At 47.6% G+C, this 18,449-nt stretch overlaps 1 protein-coding gene across 1 annotated transcript in view; it reads left to right on the top strand.

Annotated features, from left to right (window-relative positions):
• Positions 1–17,947, top strand: part of ANKRD33B (ankyrin repeat domain 33B) — a 63,689-nt gene extending 45,742 nt beyond the window's left edge. The window contains exons 3-4 of the mRNA XM_024578589.4: positions 1,889–2,029; positions 9,731–17,947. Coding sequence (XP_024434357.2) covers positions 1,889–2,029; positions 9,731–10,563 — 974 coding nt within the window. The 3' untranslated portion in view covers positions 10,564–17,947. The remainder of the gene's footprint in view (positions 1–1,888; positions 2,030–9,730) is intronic.
• Positions 17,948–18,449: the final 502 nt, after the last annotated feature.

The raw sequence follows: 18,449 nt of genomic DNA on the forward strand, positions 1-18,449 counted from the left end.
AATAAGCAGAGAACGATGCTTCTAGAAGAGTCTGCACTCTAATTTTTGTTGCTTGTTTTTTTTTAACTTGGAAGTTGATGAGGAGTTGATACTGTTTTGGGCATCAGCCCTTGAGGAAGGACACTGGGTCCCAGCCTCCATCTGAGGCAGGGGTGGGGTGGTGGCAGCAGGATGGGAGAGCAGCCCCCACCGTGTGCCCCCGTGGCTGAGGTAGTGTTGAGTGGCACTGGCTGAGGCCTTCTCTCCTGCAGGGCAATTGGGTGAGCCTTGAGAGAAGTGCCTGTGTCCCCAGGCTGCCCATCCCCCGGAGGAGGCCTTCCCTCTTGCCACATCCCAAATCTCACTCATTGCCCTTCCTGAAATCAGCTGGGGAGGAGCCTCATGGGTCCTGGCTTCGCCCTGGTGCAGAGGCTTCCCTGGGGGGTGGGAGCGGTGCCCTGTTAAGGCCAGAGAGTGAGCTGAAATGCCCTCGAAGCCCCACACCTGGGCTACTGCAGTCTGCTCGTACGCCCCAGAGTATGTTAGCCATCACCAGCAGGGCCAGGGTGGAGATGGCAGCTGAGAGGGGCGCCTGTGGGGTGAGGGGCAGGGTGAAGGGTGAAGGTGAGGAGCAGAGGAAGCCATCTTCCACCTTGGTGTGGTTGGTCCTGAAACAATGCAGGCTGAGCCTCTAGGGTGGTGCTTCTCAACCGGGCGATTTTGCATCTACAGGGGGCATTTCGCAATGTCTGGAAACATTTTTGGTTCTCACACCCTGAGGGGGAGGAGGGTGTGGTTGCTGCCAGCGTCTAGCGGGTGGAGACAAGGGGCATACTGTGCATGAACAGCCCTGCCACTGAGGATAATCTGGCCCAAGCGTCACCAGTGCCAAGGCTGGCGCGCTGCCTGAGGGCACTGACTTGGGGGAGGGCGGCGTGTCATTTCCCACACTGACGTCAGAAGTACGGCTGGTGGGCATTAGGCTGCATGGACATTTGACCCAAAGCCTGTCTCTGTGGCACAGGTAGCACTGTTTGAGGGACGCTCCCACTGCATTTTGGTTTTCTGGGAGGGCAGGGGGCAGAGCCTGGAGAGCCCTGGGAATACTGCTTTTCATACGATGCTCTCTGTTTTCACCCACCTAAGGAGGGTAAGAACAGCAGAAAGCCAGGTCTCTTGGAAGTGCAAGACGATAAAGGGGAGAAATCTATATTCTCAAAAGAGTATTCTTACCTGTTGGGGCTTCTGGCTGAGGATCTTGGTAGCAACGTGGCCTGTGTTACCATATGTGTATGTGCATGTATGCTTCTGTGTGTCTCTCTGCGTGTGCTCGCATGCACATGTGTGCACGAGAGACAGAGAGGCAGACACTTTTGAGCAGTAACAGAGGGTGGCAGTGTGCACTGGCATATCCTCTTGCTGTACTGATGACTTTCTTCTTCCCGGAGCCTGGGAGCCCTGGGAAATGGCCCAGAGGCTCGTTTTTCGGTTTTGCATCTGTGCGCTGGTGTCTCCTGCTGGGAGCTGACAGCATCCAGGACCTTCCCCTGACCAGAAGTGTCTGCTGAGGCTGGCTCAGCACTTCCACATGCCATCCCGCAGCATGCTGGCTGCTCATGTCCCCTCCTTAACAGTGTGACAGGACAGCTGAGCTCCAAAGTGGGTTGGCAAAGGGAACAAGTATGAACCCACAGAGATAGCACCTCTGTGGCCAGGGTGGCGCCCAATATCGTCCTGTTCCCTGGACTCTATGAGAATTCTTTCTTGTGGTCTCAGAGGCAAACTCCCACCCTGCACATGGGCTGGCCTGGGAGGTCAACGCTGCCAAGCTTCTCTCCCTCCAGGACGACTCACTGGAAAGAGCACTCTGTGGAGTGTGGTCTATTCACATGTGCAAATCTCTTTGCAGGGCACGCCACCATCACCAACTACTTGTTGAACTACTTCCCTGGACTTGACCTTGAAAGGAGGAATGTGTTTGGGTTCACGGCCCTGATGAAAGCTGCCATGCAGGGCCGAACGGAGTGCATCCGAGCCCTGATGCTAGCAGGTATGTCTCCCCCGTCCTGTGTGGTCCTGGGGACCTGGGAAATGTGGATTTTGCTTCCTTGAGGAGTATGTGTTGAAGGGATGAATCAGTCCTGTGGAAACTAAGACTAGAGGTTGCAACAAAGATCAGTTTCTTTGAGGTATATGGCTATCATCATTTAAGGTGAAACAAACAGAACAAAGGCAGCCAACTTCAGGGTGGAGTCAAAGGTCACGGTATTAGTTGCCCTTCCTTGCTCCCTGATGAGCTCTTCCATTGCCCCTTAGCCTAGTCCTGCCCGTGTTCTTCTTGTGAAATGTGCATTCTGGTCTTGGCTCTGAGCGGCTAGTCTGTCCTATTGAAGGTGGGCACAGGGATGGTGGCATCAGCCCAGTTGTCATCCTAGGTCCCCCCTTGCTGGTGGTTGGAGTCGCGAAGTGATGTGATGTGTGGCAGCTACCTTTTCTATGATGTGTCACAGAATGGAATGGTCTCAGTCTATAGCTTTGGATCAACCCCTTGCCCTTTATGACATCATCATCTTAGAGGAAGCACTTCCGTCTCTGAGCCTCCCTATGTCCATCTTTGAAATGGGAGCGGTGACTTCTTTCTCACCGCCCTGAGGATGAAATATGACAACACTTGGTAAATTCTCAAGAGCTACTCAGATTTAATGAACTAAATTACTGTGCTAAATTCCATGTGACGAATCTCTAGCTCTTTCCCTGACTCTAAAATGGAGCTGCAATCATCGTCAGCAGTCTCGTTGGGTTATTTTGAGAATGAATTGAGAAAATGTGTGTGAAGTACGCACCCAGGGTCCAGCACAGGGTGAGCCTCTAACATCTCAATCAGTGTGAGATGCTGCTGTTGATTATTTAATTTCATTATTTTAACTTATTTTGTTTTGTTCTTGGCCCTGGGTTCAGCCAGTCCCACATGGTGCCATGAGTTCCCAGAGAGGCGGCATTTACCCTCCCATCGTCGTGTCCTGAGGACAGTGACAAAGTTCTCCCAGCCGTCACCCTAGGCCAGTAGTGCTGTTTAGACCACATTTATTTCGGAGCCATTTCGGATGCGTGGTAAGGTGACGAAGATAGGACAGAGCTCCCACACAGGCCTCCCTGGTCCCCCCTGTTAACATCGTCCTGAGAGGCTGACGTGGGTACGCTTTATTCAGTAAACTCCAGACTTCATCAGATTTCACCAGTTCTTCCATTAACATCCCTTTTCTGTTCCAGGGCCCTAGTTGTCGTGTCCCTAGTCTCCTGGGGTCCGCAAGGTTTCCCAGTCTCACCTCCTTGTCCGTGACTTGACCGTCTCCATGCTGGCCGCCATAAGTGTCTTCCAGGCTGAGCCTGCCTGTTGTTTCCCTGTGATGAGATGGGGTATAGGATTCACAATTTGTTTTAGGTTTTTTTTTCCCCCCCTGCTTTAACCCGAGTGTTTCAGAGGATAGTGTAAGGAAAATAAACTCAGTAAAGGAAGACAGAGGTTTCAAAGATGAAAACTTTCTTGGAAATGAGAAAGATCATACTTAAAATTAATCCCACTGACTGTGCTTTGGACTCACTGACAGTTTCGAAAGTGAGACAACAGTTTACGCCCTGCTGGTCCTAGGGTGGGGGAGAGATGCCAGTCCTGATTAAATGGAGGTTATGATGCTTCTGCGTTGGCAGGAAGCTTCGCCTGCTTTTGCTCTGGATCTAGTTACAGCTGAGTGTAGATCTTTAGTAATTTACTCTTTCAACCCAAAATGCATGGTGTCAGTCACGTCTGTGCATTTTTCCCAATGAAGTAATTGGAATCACAAATCCTTTTGTCTGTAGGTTGGTTGCCTTCCAGCTGCTCTGGCAAATGCCCAGGTTCTGTTGCTTTTCTACTTTCCTCTGGGTCTGGTGGACGTTGCAGGCACTGGCTATGTGTTCACAGGATTCCAGAAAACCCTTTTCGGTCTCTTGGGAGGGGGACTGCTCACAGGCAGTGTGTTCCTTGCTGAATGTCCCCCCCCCCCCACACTCAGCTATTTGGATAACAAACTGGGCATTAGGTGTTATGTGCTCTCCTTTTCCTGTGTCCTCTGCTGTGAGCCCAGCCCCACCAAAGTCTAGACTCTGCCTGGTACAGGCCTTGACTGTGCTCATCCCTGAACTGTATGTTCTGAGCCTCAGTTTCCCCTTCCATAAAATGGGGCAAATGACAGGGGCTACTGCAGGAAGACATGATGGGGACGGAACGGGTTCACATGTAGAAAGCCCTTGGACTTGTGCTTGGGATGAAGGAAGCCTTCAGTCAGCTTTGGTTATTATTGCTGTTATTGTTTTTGGTGAATTTATGTGTTCAATAATTGTCTGTTAAATGAATGCAAAAATATGGTCTATTTTTCCCTTTGAAAAGTATCCTTGTGCTGAGATACTTAAGCCTTCTTATCAAAGGCAATAAGCATTAACTCAGGCTTCCTCAATCTTGGCACTACTGACTTTTGGGGCCATGTAATTCTTTGTGGTTGGGGGCTGTCCTGGGAATAGATGGGTGCTTAGCCCATCCCTGGCCTCTGACAGCAGGTGACTGTAGCATCCTCCAGGTTCGACAACCAAAATTGTCTCCAGACTTTGTCGGGTGTCCCCTGGGAGTATAGTTGCTCCCCAACGAGAACCACTGATGTCACTAGTGTAAATGTGAAAAGAGGGAAAATGTGGAAAGAGAATTTTTTCCCTCTTGTATACTTTCTTCTTTTCATCTTGTCCTATATTCCTCCTTAAAATAAAAACCTGACATCTTTTTCAGGGAGCTTTTGCCCCACCCTGTTAAGGCTTTGGTTGTAGTGTCTAACTTCTAGAATATTTTCATTTTCTACTGTTACTACTATGTTAGTTTATGGTTCTTTCTCCCAGGAAAGCGAGTGTCATTTTCCTTTTATAGTAGACGTGTATGTATGTTATAAAAGGAAAAAATGTGCTTGAATGTCTTCCCAGGGTTTGGTGGACAGCAATAAGATAGTTGTTAAGATATTTTAAAAAATTGCACAAGCATTTTTGTCTTATCCATATTAAGAAAAGTTAAAGCGTTTAAAGGTACGAATGCCCGAGTATTTCTTTTGGATTGGCATTTCTGTGCAGCCGCGGAAGGCACCTTGCGGGCCAACCCAGGATGGTCATCCTGTGGTTCCTTCAAAAGCAAAAGGTGCTCATTAGCATTACTACATATTAATGGTCGGGGTAAAGGTGTGTATCTCCTTCTCATTTTGTCAAGTGCGGAATTCTCCTGTAACTGCGTGTGTTTCTGCTCCTGAGTTTGAGTCTCCGAGTTGCAATTTCATTAGATTCAATAAGAACCATTTCCTCTTAGAAGTGATGAATCATTGAACTGGTTGCCCCCTAAACTGTTTGCCTTTCCCAATAGTTGAGAACCTACAGGTACATAACAGCTCCTATCTTCCCTTGTCAGGCAGAACAAAGTCATGTTAGAATTATCAGGACTTTGGATTTTACTATAAATATAACCAGCTTCTGAAAAGCTGATTTAGTGGTTCTTTGGCTTTTGGCTTCCCAAGGAATACTGTTGGCTCTGCTGATGAGAATCACAAGGAAGGCTGTAGAACCCTTGTTAACTCAATGGAATGAATATTAATGCCGCAAAGTGACAGGTCTATTTAAATAAGTGGCTTGGGGAAGCTGTGTGGAGGACGCGATCATCTCTGAAGACAGACAGAACCTGGTGGAGGCTGGCCGGTTCCGGACGTGCTTGCGAGAGCTGGCCTTCCACCCGGGGTGTGATGCAATTGCCGCAGCACCTGGGGAGCAAAGCCAAGCAAACAAAAAACTGCGAAGTCATTTGTGGTTCCACACAGAAAAGTAGTAGGTGTGGGAGGCTTGTTTACTGAGGAACAGGGAGCACGCACGGTATTGACCGTGTGGCCATTCTGTCCCAGGCTAACCCTGACTGTGTGCTCATGGACAGCCAAAGAGTATGATACCACTCAAAGCTTTCTTTCTGTTTATAAGGAAAACATGAATTTCCTGTGAATGAAGAATTTGTCCAGCTGGAATAGTTTCAAGTTGTTAAGCAGAAAAAGGGCTAAAAACTAGGCGTTCTGTATCATGTAGGGCAGTGTCTTAGCGTGGGTACCCATGAAAGCACACCCTGAGGCAAGGAGTTGAGGGCAAGCAGTTTTTCTGGAAGATGATCTTGGGAAGTGGTGCGAAGGATAAGGAAGTGAGACCAGGATGACAGGAATTGTGCTGATGAGCTGGTGATTCCTGTGGGCAGTTAGCCCTTCCTGGAACCTCGAAAAGACTAGTACAAGACATCTCAGGAATTACTGGTGGAGGTGCTCCAGGGCAGCTGGGGTATTTATCCTCCAACTTGGGTCCTTTAGGGCTGGGGGCTCCTGGGCATGTTAAACCAGTGGCAGTTCCCCTTTGTGCAGTGGGGTGGAGTATAGGTGGCCTGATGCCCATCCGGGGTAACCCTGTGACCCTGTGTCCTGACTTGTCATACTGATTGTATCCCAAGTGCCCAAGATATAGGCCAGAGGGGGCACAGGAGGAGGTCTGCAGAGACTGGTCCACAGTGTCCCATGTGACCAGAAAGGCTTCTGGGCAGGAGGGAGATACAACTGGGCTTCAAAGGACAGATAACATGGGGATGGGGGCTGGTGGGGAAACAGGGAAGGAAGTGATGCATCTCAGGCTCTGCTTGTCTGCAGCTGTTTCCATGGACCTGGCCAAGACTCCCTGGGAAAAGCAGCCTGAGAATGAGTGAGGGAAGGTAGCTTGTTTTCCTTTAGGACCTGTTTAGAGTGCTTTCTGCCATGAGGAACAGCGATCCTGGCTTGATGGTGGTTTAAGGAAGATGTCATGTGTTTTTCAGACCTCACTAGAAGTTTTGAGGTAGGCAGTCATCATGCAGAGCTCCTGGGCCATGAGGACATCACAGACTCAGGTTCCTTCCTCTTGTCCACTTCGTGCCCCGCCCCACCCTTGGCTTGGTTACTGGTCACCTGATGATTGCAAGATGGTCATCACAGCTCCAGGCTGCAGATTCATGCTTCAGACAGGAAGCAGCAGCCCCCGCCGTATTTGTCCCTCTCAGCAGGATGCAACAGCCTTCTCTTCGGGGCTCCAATGGGGAACAGGATTGCATTTGTCAAGGTCTGGGACATTTTTGGTTTTCACAACTGGTGGAATGCTACTGGCAGCTAGTGGGTAGAGATCAGAGATGCTGTTAAAAGTCCTGCAATGCACAGGACCACCTGCACAACAAAACAATCTGGCCGAAAATGTCAATCAATGGTGCCAAGATTGCAAAACCCTGGGCTAGACCATTCATGGTGCATTGCCTAGAACTGAGTACGTAGTTCCCTTGAATAAAATAGAGGATTTTGTGTAGACAACTCACAGTACTCAGCACGGCAGCAAATGGACCCACTGGCCGGATCCCAACTCTCGTCTGCATGGCTGGCGCCCTGGGTGAAACAGCGTTGGGTGGGAGGTGAGGATGCCAATAGCCTCACGGGGAGAAGATGGATACAGTAGTGTTTTGGAAGTTTTCCATATTCTCTAAAAGCTATATGGGGTGGGGCAAAGTAGGTTTGCATTTGTTTGTATGGAAAAATAATATGATAAATAATAACACAAGAATACACTGTGTTTCTCATACCCACAACTGTAAACCTGCTTTTGCCCCACCCTGTACGGGTAGTGTGAATCATCAGAACTTGTCTCTCATGACTTAGTCACCACAACCAGGCCATTAATATTACCCTTCATAGTAATTCCTTCAGGAAGCGAATCCCTGACTTGTAACATGAATACGATTCTTGGGCCGTGTTACAGTTAGAAGGCCTTTGTTCTTTAGGATGTTTGTGTGTTCCAAGATCATCTTGAAAAGGGACAGGAGGAACAGGAAGAGGTGAGCCCCGCTCTGGACAGCTGCTCCTTCAGTTCTCCATTAGCATTTGAAAAATGTCTCTTTCAAGCAGTGTTCATTAAGATTTTAATTTTGCAGTTTGTTCCTTTTTTTTAAGTGACATGCAATTAATTAATGTTTAATGTGTCATCTATTTTTTGCAATGACATTTTTACTGCCCCCTTTCATTTCAGTCCGTTTATAAATTGTACTCTAGCTAATGAGTTCCATCCTGATTTCCAGTTCTAAATAATTACCACTCTTCTAATATGGCTATTCTTTAATGTGTCACAGAATTAAGGCATTACCAGGTGAAATCAGGTGAGCAGGATCTGCCTGGGTCGTGGGCCAGTGGGGGCTGCCGGGGTCCCCTGCTGCTCTCATTTCAGCACCTCCTGACCAGTGCCCACAGGTCAGACGCCTGGGTCTGTGTGGGATAGAAGCCTCTGCCTGGCCTGGTCCCAGGGAGCTCGCAGACTGGATAATTGCCCCACTTCTCCACATCGCTGCCAGTGGAAACATGACTAATGGGGCTTGAAATCCTGGATGATTTTTAACTGTATATGGGGCTGAGATTGGACCAAGATGAATTGAACAGCAATTCCTTATTAATTCTTATTTTACTACCAAGCTGAAATTTATAAAATATTAGGAGGGGGCAGTGAGTGGGATGGGGGAGATTTATTAAGGAAGTGACTAGTGTAAGTGAGGCTATGAAGATGTAGGAGTCAGTGTTCTCCAGGAAAATGGAACCAATGGGTGATATATATTAAGACATTTATTTTATTAAGAGATTTGTTTTAGGAAATTGGCTTATGTGGTTTGGGAAGCTGACAAGCTCGACATCTGTAGGCAGGCCAACGGGCTAGACACTTGTGTAGGAGCTGATGCTGAAGTCTTGAAGCCAAAGTCCCTCTTCTCCAGAAAGTTCAGCTTTTGTTTCTAAGACCTTCACCTGATTGAACAAGGCCCACCCACATTATTTCAGGTAGTCTCCCTGACTTCAAGTCAGCTGCTCATGGATGTTAACCACATCTACCAAATACCTTCACAGCACACCTAGATTTGTGTTTGATTAAATCCCTGAACTAGAGCCTGGCCAGGCTGACACAGAAAACTATCCCCAAGGAAGGACTGCCCTGTGGGGGGTGGGGGGGAGAAGCATGGGGCTGAGGGTCAGGAGACTTGCTCTCTCACCAGCTGCGAGGCAGGTCCCCCGCCCACTGTGACTACCATCCATTCTGTAACAAACCTGTACTGAATGCATGCCTCCTACCAGCCAGGATGTCCTGTGTTCAGGATGCAAAAACAAGTGAGATGTGGCCTCTGTACGGGAGGAGTGAACAGCCTCACGTTTCTGTAACGTAACAACCATAGCCATCCTCACAGAGTCTGTGAGGGAAAGGTGAGGTGATGAATGAATGCAAGCAACTGTTACTGTTAGAAGGTTTAGAACCTTCTAGCAGCATCAGCCCTGTGTTCACATAGCACCTTTGTTGTCATCATCTCCCCATGGATGAAAAGCCACGAAATCTCATTTCTTTAAAAATTCCAGGACTGAGGTGCTGACTTCAGGGGGTTTCATTTGGGAAAACAAACCATTAAATGGTGCACTTAAAGGTGCGGTTGTGTTATAGTAGGAAACGCAGCAGGTGCGGGTCAGAGGCAGGTTCATCCACCTGGCTAGGGGTAGATTCTGTTATTTGGAAGTTTGACCTTTGTTTTCATTCCAGTGATTTTTTTTTCTTGCCTGTGGAAGAGAAAAGCCCTTGTTGCCTCCACTCATAACAGGTCGTGTTTTGTGTTTTTCAGGGGCAGATGTCCACGCCAGGGACCCCCGCCGCGGGATGTCGCCTCAGGAGTGGGCTACGTACACGGGGCGGGTGGAGGCAGTGCGCCTCATCCAGAGGCTGCTGGAGCGACCCTTCCCGGAGCAGTTTGGGGAAAGGTACAAACCAGAGCTGCCACTGCCCCTCGAGGGGTCTTCGAAGTCTGCAGACTCCAAAAACTGCTTGCAGAGGCTCACCAAGTTTGTGCGGTCCACGCTAAGCCCCCGCTCACGCCAGGGCCTGGAGGATGGAGGGGTACTGGACCACATGGTCAGGATGACCACAAGTCTCTACAGTCCAGCTGTGGTGATCGCCTGCCAGACTGTGTGCCCCGAGAACCCCCCCTGTGTGGGAAAACGGCGGCTAGCAGTGCAAGAAATCCTGGAGGCTCCTGGGGCCCTGGACACATATGCCCAGGAGAGGGACAAGGCAGGGGGCACCGAGGAGCGAATCCGGACCTCCCACGCTGGGGGCGTCTCCAGAGAGGCGGCCCAGAGAGCCAGCCTCCGGTCTCTGCAGCAGCCAGGTGCCCCACGGAAGGCCAGTCTCCTACCCCTACAGCTGCTGAGGAGGAGCAGCATGCGGCCGGGCATGGTCATCCCCAGGGTGCGCATCACCAAGGCGCCAGCGCCCACCTTCCAGCCCGAGCGGGTGCCCGTGAAGGGCAGCACCAAGGACAGCTCCCACCTGCAGCTCCCCAAATGGCGGTACAAGGAGGCCAAAGAGGAAAGGAGGAAGGCGGAAGAGGCAGAGAAACAGCGGGTGGCAGCAGCAGAGAAGGAAAGGCGGGTGGTGCCCTGGAGGAAAAGGACGTGAGGGGAGCTGAGTCTGGATGCAGCGCCACCCAGAGCCCCGATAGGGGGCAGTGGGGAGGCTGCGTGGCTCAGCGCTAGCAAGGGTGCGCCTCCCACCCACCCTCGCTGCTCAGGGCCCTCCAGGACAGTATCCTCTGCGGGGCCACAAAGCTGTCCATGTTTGTTCAGGCTGCATCTGAGAGTGAGGTGGCACAGCACAAATTGCTTTGCCTAGAACCAGTTCCCCTAGCAATCAATATACCTAGTGGGCAATTTGCCTAAGAGTCTACATTGAGAACCTCAAGAAAAAATTTTCAAATCAATTTATCAAAGGGCATTTTCTGTATAATTTTGTATTTTAAATCACGATAAAATTTGCAGCATTTTACTAGTGGTGGGACTGTTTGTATTTAAGACAGTTTTAATGCATTTTTGTGAAGACTGTTTCTAGCAATAATTATTTGTGATATCACTATGATTCCACACGGAATTTGTGAAATTCTCCCCCATTTTGCTCTTTGTTTTTGATCTCCCCATTTCATTCTGGGTACACATAGCCCTGTATGTTCTTGTTAATTTCATTAAGTGATGCCAAATGTTTGTTTCTATTTGATGGAGGCATTTCTACAGCAAAACGATCACGCAAGACAGGAATCAGATTGCCTTGTATCTTATTTTTCAAGCTCTCTTATTTATACGCTAATAATAATGAAGAAAAAGCTATTGCCAAAGCATGAAATGGTGCATAGAGAAATGTATTTATTGCTAGAACTAAACTCATTTTAAGCAAGGGATTTTAGATAAGCTGGATACTAAATCTTTGCCATATTCAAGAACAGACTAAGAGGAAACATTTCTTAACAAAATGGGGACAAATCTAGTAAGTTATTATTAGGAATACAAAATTAAGTCATGTGCTCTTTGATAAATTGAATTCAGATGTTCTTAAAATATGAAACAATACAAAAAGAATAAGGGACCCAGCCTGAAAACCACGGAAGTGGAGAGCAGTAACTTGTAGAGGAACAGGGATGAGCGTTGACTGTGAGCAGACTTGTTTTAGCAAACTGTCCTCGAGTGGGCCGGGTGGCTCCCTCCTCCAGACGCAGTTCCAAAGATTTGCTGGTGCGGACTTTTATTTTTCCTTTGATAACTGTCCCGAGGTTCAGGTTATCCTCACGCTGACTTTGTGGGGTTTCCAAGGTGTGGGGACTTTGGCAGAGCATGGAGCTGATTTGCCCTGGGCCCCTAGCTCTCAATGGGAGTTTCCTGTCCATACTTCTTTTCCCTGAATCTATAAAGCACTGAAAAATTCTACTGGCCATGTGGGTTGTAGAGTATGTCACATATGCACTACTGACAGCACTTTATTTAAATAGTATCCTGCCTGGAAGCTCTAGATTTAAAACATTACAGACGGATTTAGAAGGCCTTCATAATAATCCCGGATTTGCAGGTCAAACTGTGCTCCCTGCTACTCTGGGGCCCATGCCTGGATGTCTCATGCTGTGAGTGTGAGGGGCACTGGCCTCTCTCTGTCCCTTCCCACTCAGCACCATCAGTCAATGGGCCATCAGGGGTCTCATATTACCTCCCCCAAACCCTCAATATCGCATAGTGCACCTGAACTGGTGGGAAATAGTTGTGGTGATAATTCAGCTTTTAAACCCAGATTGTAGTGAGTTCCTCCCTCGTCCCAGAAAGGCACAAGAAGAATGGCACAGAGGTCTGGACCTCCTTTGGGCATCGCTGGTAGTAGTTGGCTGCAGGTGATTCTGGTGGCTACGAGTAGGATTGGCCAAGTCCCCTTGGATGAGATGAGGGCTGGTCCCCAAGGTGAAAGCATCAGCAGTCTCCCTGCTGGTCCTATCTGGCATTTTGTTTAAGGCCACTTTTTTGTGTTTATGTATTTTTGTTGCTTTGAATGGCTGGCTGCCTCGTCTCACTCAGGGTCATTCCCTGCTCCTGTCCTCCAGTGTCCATCGGGGCAGGGGCACTGATGGGCCCCTTCTGATTTTCATATGTTTTCCTGGCCTTGTCACATTTTTTCTCTGCTACCCGCTCTGCCTCCTCTTTTTTTCCTCATTTGCCTTTTCTTCCTCTGCCCATTTTCTTCAGATTTGGCTAAGTGCCTAGCTTATCCCTAGCCCTACTACTCTGAGGTCTAAAAAGGTCAGAAAAGCAAGGCCAGAATGAGAGGCACACGGTGTCCCTGTTGAATGATCATGTTGTGACCTCCAAACACCCCATAGTAAATGAAGAGCAGATTCTCCAGCGTCTGTGCAGTTGCTTTAGAATTTAGTCCCCCCCCCCGCCCCACCCTTTGGGCAGGGAGTCCTACGTTTCTCTCCTGACAGATGACAACACCCCAAACCCCATGTACAGAGAGCGGAGGGTGTGGTGTCTGCATGTACTCCTGATGTTGATTAACTATAAATAGTAAATTTCAAGTTGACAGGTACCTTCTCAGGGATTTATATATAAACGTAGTTAGGAGAAAGTTGAAGTATATTTTAATATTTTTTAGTGTTTGTGTGAATTATGATTAAACTAGATGAAAGAACTGTTTCTAAGACCACATCAGTGCTGCTATTTCGGAGGGAGACGTCTGGGAATCGCCCCTCAGTTGAGATTTCTTGGTTATCGGACACCAGGGACCCTGGCAGCCGAAATGGCTCTGGGGTGGATGCGGAGTCGCTTCAGTACCTCTCAGTTGCCTCTTGTGGATGGGAACCTTTGTATTTATTTTTAAAAATTCGCCCCCTCTGGGGATAGTGGTCTTTGTGATCACCGAGGTGGGCTATTCGCTGCTTGTCCCGCCCTTCCATCTGATGCTGGAGTGCGTGGTGTGAAATGACTCAGTTCTCTACGTGCTCGTGTGGATCACGTGCGCCGAGGCCAGACCAGCGCCAAGCTCAGTGCTGGGAAGGAGGAGGGAAGACTGGGAGAGCCCGTCTGGAATGACCTGGGTGTCCTGTCTTGGGCTACACTAGGGAAACGCGGCACATGACATAATGGACCTTGGCTTTCCTGACTGTCCTCCCGATAGGCTGCATGAGCCACCTCAGGAATAGGAGGATGGGAAACTGCAATACCTTTGTCATCTCCACTGCAGGCCCCCCTAAGACTTGGGGCTCACTTTGCAGAAAAGGATAGATTTCATGATGTCAGCTGGAAAATGGGACTTGTGGGTACAGAAGGCCCCTTCCAGGCTGCCTCTGCCCACTTTCTCCTGCTGTCAGTGCGTGGCCAGGGCTCTGGAAGTCCGGTGTGAGTGGAGACGAGGCCGTTGTCTGTGAAACTGAACCCATGAGGTGGGGCCAGACCCTGGTCTTCCAGAGGATGCGAAGCCTGCTGTCCCCACGGAAGAAGCATGGGTGACAAGTTGTGAAGAAAAGCATCCCTGAGAGGTAAATAAATGAGCCAAGGCTAAGAAGGAGCTGTGATTTGTCTTTTGCCGCCTCTGGCAAGGGCACTGTGTTTCCCCTGTCCACACTACACGAAGAGAGAAGACCATCTTTTCATAATTTTGCTAAGCTTGCTCTGTGAAAGGAGTTACAGCCCTGCTGTTAGTCAGGTGTTATTTTTTCCTCCGGGCTCACCTGGAGATTCATGCGTGCTCATTTTTCCATTCTAATACTGTATGGTTGTTCCCGACAGAATTAAGATTTATCACAAACTATTGGAAGCGCCGAGTCACAACCAGTCCTTTATGTGATAAAATGCTAGCACTTTGTCTTGTTTACAGTATTGGGCAAGTGCTCAGGACCCTTTCTGTTCCGTGGCGGGGAGCTGTTCGGATTCTGTGCCCAGCTGTGGATACTCTGCACACAGAAACCCTCAGGGCCTGTTCCCCTGGGCCCAGGCCTCGGTTTCCCCTGCAGCCCGCTCGCCTTAGCCCCGTCGCATCCGGGCAGCTGCTGGGAGGGCCAGGGTCTCCAGGGGAAGGAACGGACGAAGGTGGAGCAAAATCACTCCTTATTGAACAACAAAGTCACAATTATGACAACAGCTGGACTTGGGCAGAAAATCGTCACAGCTGCGCTGCTGTCGGCCACAAGGCACTAACAACAACGGTTCTTCCTGAAACGCAGACTCCTCTCTTCTCGATCGCGCACCCCGATGCACCTAGAACTTGTTTTGGGCTCCTGTGTGTAACTCTTCAGTCAGCTGCTCACTTCTGTGCCCTTGAATTCACATTCCTTCATTAACATTTAAAATGAGTGGCTGAAGATCTACCTCTGGAGGATTTTTGAAAGAAGTAGAAAGCCCGACCACTACCTGGATCGATGAACTAATTTTTGAGTGGCTCAGGCGAATGCCAGAGCTGCATACACAACTCCCTTTCTCTGTGCCAGCCTGAAATGAGACCTGTGTGGAAGGCGTGGCTCCTGCAGCGTGATGGCGGCCCTCAGCCGCCAGCTGTGTCAAAGTGGACAGTGTGTGGTAAGGGTGAGTGCCCACGCACGTGCCCACTCAAGACCTGAAACGAGACCTGGCTTTCTGCTCACAAAGGTGACTGCTGCTGTGCCTTCACTGTGGCTCCCAGCGAATGCCAGGTGTGACTTGCTTAGATGGTGTGTATTCAGGAGGACTGCAAGCCCAAGGCTGCTGTGAGCACTCCGGCCAATGTGACATGACACAGCCAGCATGTTGTCATGCAGGCCTTTTTCTTGAGAGTGGTGTTTGCCTGGGTGACTAATATCAGAGCCCCTTGGTGAGGTCCTGTAGCCAGGTCTGGGTCTCTCTGCCCTTGAGGAACATCCTTGAGCTGGTGAGGCCCCAGGCCAGAGAGGACTCTGCCGGGAGAGCCCTGCTAGGCATTCAGCCATGGCTGCTGGCTGGGGGCCAACTCCCCTGAAGATTGGCATCAGGTTAACCATAGAATCTACCCTTAAGAGGTGCTAAGATTTTCCCAAGTCTGCCTAAGTGTCAGACACTCTAATCAAAGGTAATAACATAGTTTGAGTTTGGGAAGAAATTGTTTCATCATGATGTGACACCTTTATATATTTTTTAAGGACAATGTAGAAGGGAAACCAAACTGAGGCCGCCCTCCAGGGTGGAGCTTGGCAGTTGTTGACCTGATGTTGGCGAAGTTCTGGGGACTCGCATGGAAGCACTTTAACACTAGTTTGGGAGCAGAAGTTCTGGAAGCTGGTTTGGAACCACGCAGCTACGTCAAGTTTGATGAAAACCATACAAGGAAGCTGTACACCCATAAACGCCACCAGCAGCCCTGCGAGCCTTTGGAACCTCCTATGGAATTTGAATAATACGCCGCATTCAAATAAACAGAAAGAGCTAATCTCATTAAAATTCTCTTCATTCGAATCATCCTGCCTGGCGTTTGTCGGGTGTCTGTGAACACATGTCTGCATGGGGTACCCGGCTTCCAGTGATCTAAGCTCTGTTTTCTGAACGTAAAGCTATTTTCATTGTCATTTCTGAAAATCTGGCAGGTTTCTGGAAATCGTAAAAATGTTAGTCCAGATACAATTCTGTAAATATCATAATGCTTTATTTCAAAGTGAGAGTTTTTTTGTTTAGTTTCTAAGAGGTATTTTCCTATTTAGACCTCAGGGCTATTTTGGGTCCTACCAATAAATGTGACCCCAGCGGCTTCAGTTTTTGATATCCAAAAGGTTAATAATCTTTCAGTGAAAAATGATATATTATTCAGCAGAAAGAACATGGGTTTCTTTTTTTAACTTCTAACAAATTCTGTACTTAATGTTTAGAAAGTGTAGAGAAAAAGAGGTGATCATGTAAACATGTGGGGAAATTGTGGCTATAAACTTAAAAGTCATTTGTGAAATAAACATTCTTATGCTACAATAATGTGATATTTGAATAAAACTAAGTGTATAAATTAGAAAATGAAACAATGAAATATGCCAATCTTTTTAATGTTACTTATTTTGATTGAAATAAACATGCACTTTCTTCTGACACAGTTTCACTTTATTTTCCAAAGGTAACATTTTAAAAATGTTTCCAGTTATCGATGAATACTTTCTCACACATTCCAGTAATCGTTCTGCCGCCCGGCTCTTCTCAGACGTACACACTGGTGACAGGCGGCCTCCCGTCCTGGTTCCAAGTGTTTACATGCATCCGTTGGAACAAAAATGTACTTCTGTTTTTTATGAGGATTCTTTTACTGAGACGGTACAATGCAAATGTTGTTCTTTAGTTTCTTTACTTAAAACTTGTCTCTGGAAAGCTTTTTAAAGAATTAAAAAATTAATACTATCTTCTCTTAACAGCTAAAATAATAATGCTCAAACACAGGATAAATCAACCAAACACTATAATAAGGTCTGAAGGGAAAAGTGACTTACCCTCCCCAGGCGCAGTCCCTGGGACCAATTACTTGTGCATCCTCCTAGAAATACATTTTTAATGGTTTCTTCCCTTCAGGTGTCGTATCAACGAGGCCCTGTTGTAAGTATGGTTGCTTTCACTCGTGCTGGGGAGAGCATGAGTTAGGCCGTCGGTCTTGCTGATTGCTGCGTAGTAGTCCTCGGTAGAGGAGCACCAAGCTTCATTTGACCGTTGCTTCACGTTGGACTACTACAGTGTTTTTGGTTCTTACCTCTTACAAGTAATGAAGAGCCTCAAACTTACCTATTTGTATACACAACTGACTCTTTTTCTAAGACAGGAGTGCAAAAGTGAGGTTTGCCATGTAGAAGGAAAGACAGTTTAATTTCAATAGTCACTGCTCTGTCGACCTTTTCAAAGGCTGCCGAGGACTTGCCTGAAGGCCACGGACGAAGGAGGTCATTTCGCCCCTGCAGTAGCACGCTGTTCATCAGACTTCCTAATGTTCGCCACCTGAGAGCTAAATAACTCTCCCATTTTAATGTGTATTTTCCCAATCATTGGCAAAGTTGAGCATCTTTTCACATGTCCTGCCATAAAAATTTCAAATTTATATCTGTTTCTCAATTTTTCTTTTTTTCTTTTATTTTTTGGTGTCATTTTTACTAATTTGTAGAGTTTGCTACAAATGTTGTATCATCATTCTATGACAAATATTGTGTTTATTTTCTCCCATTTTACCACTTCTTTTTCAGGTATCTCATATAAAAGTTTGAAATTATGATTTGGTCAACCTTGTCAAAGTATTTTTAAGAAATATTTGCAGTTTGTGTTTTTTTAGGACTTTTTTCCTACCCCCAAATTAACAAATTTTTCTTCTATATTTTCTTCTGATTTATAGGAACTTTGTTTTTCTCTTTGTAGCTCTAAAAATTATATTCATGCACAATTCATCATTTAGGTTTTATTTGATGGGACAGAAAACAAACAGCTATTTATTTGGAAAATTCTACTTATGCATCTGAAGTCTGAGGCATTAAAAATCATAATGCTACTTATCAAAAATTATAATTACCATTAAGGAAGGTCCTAGATAAAACGTAAAATTTTAAATAAAACTTTGTTCCAGGTCAAGATTGCTATTGGAGATTATTTGTACCTGTTGTTTGTGAAAGAGCAAAGGATGTGTGTATGTGATGGGTGGAAATGCTGGTAAATAGGAAGGTAACATACAAGGGATAGACGTGTTCAAAATGTCTGAGAACTGGGACCTGAAAAGTGAGTGGGGGAGGGCAAAGGTGGTCCGTCTCCTTTATTTTCCTGACTGACACTGCACAACCTTGAAACTCCAAGTTCCCTACCATGGAAGCTAGGAGTGTGGTGGGGGAGGCCTAAATTGTGCCCTGGGGGCACCTCCACTCTGAGGGCCTCTAGACAATGTCTGCCCTTGGGCAATCATGTGACCAAGAACGTCACCCTGAGGACTTCTGCAGGAGCCCTTGCCCCTCACTGCGGCTCTTCACACGGTCACTGGCTCCTGGCAGGTCATTCCTGCTATCTCCCTTGATGGTGATTGGGCTA

Source organism: Desmodus rotundus, chromosome 1 (genome assembly GCF_022682495.2).
Source record: "Desmodus rotundus isolate HL8 chromosome 1, HLdesRot8A.1, whole genome shotgun sequence".
Lineage (NCBI taxonomy): Eukaryota > Metazoa > Chordata > Mammalia > Chiroptera > Phyllostomidae > Desmodus > Desmodus rotundus.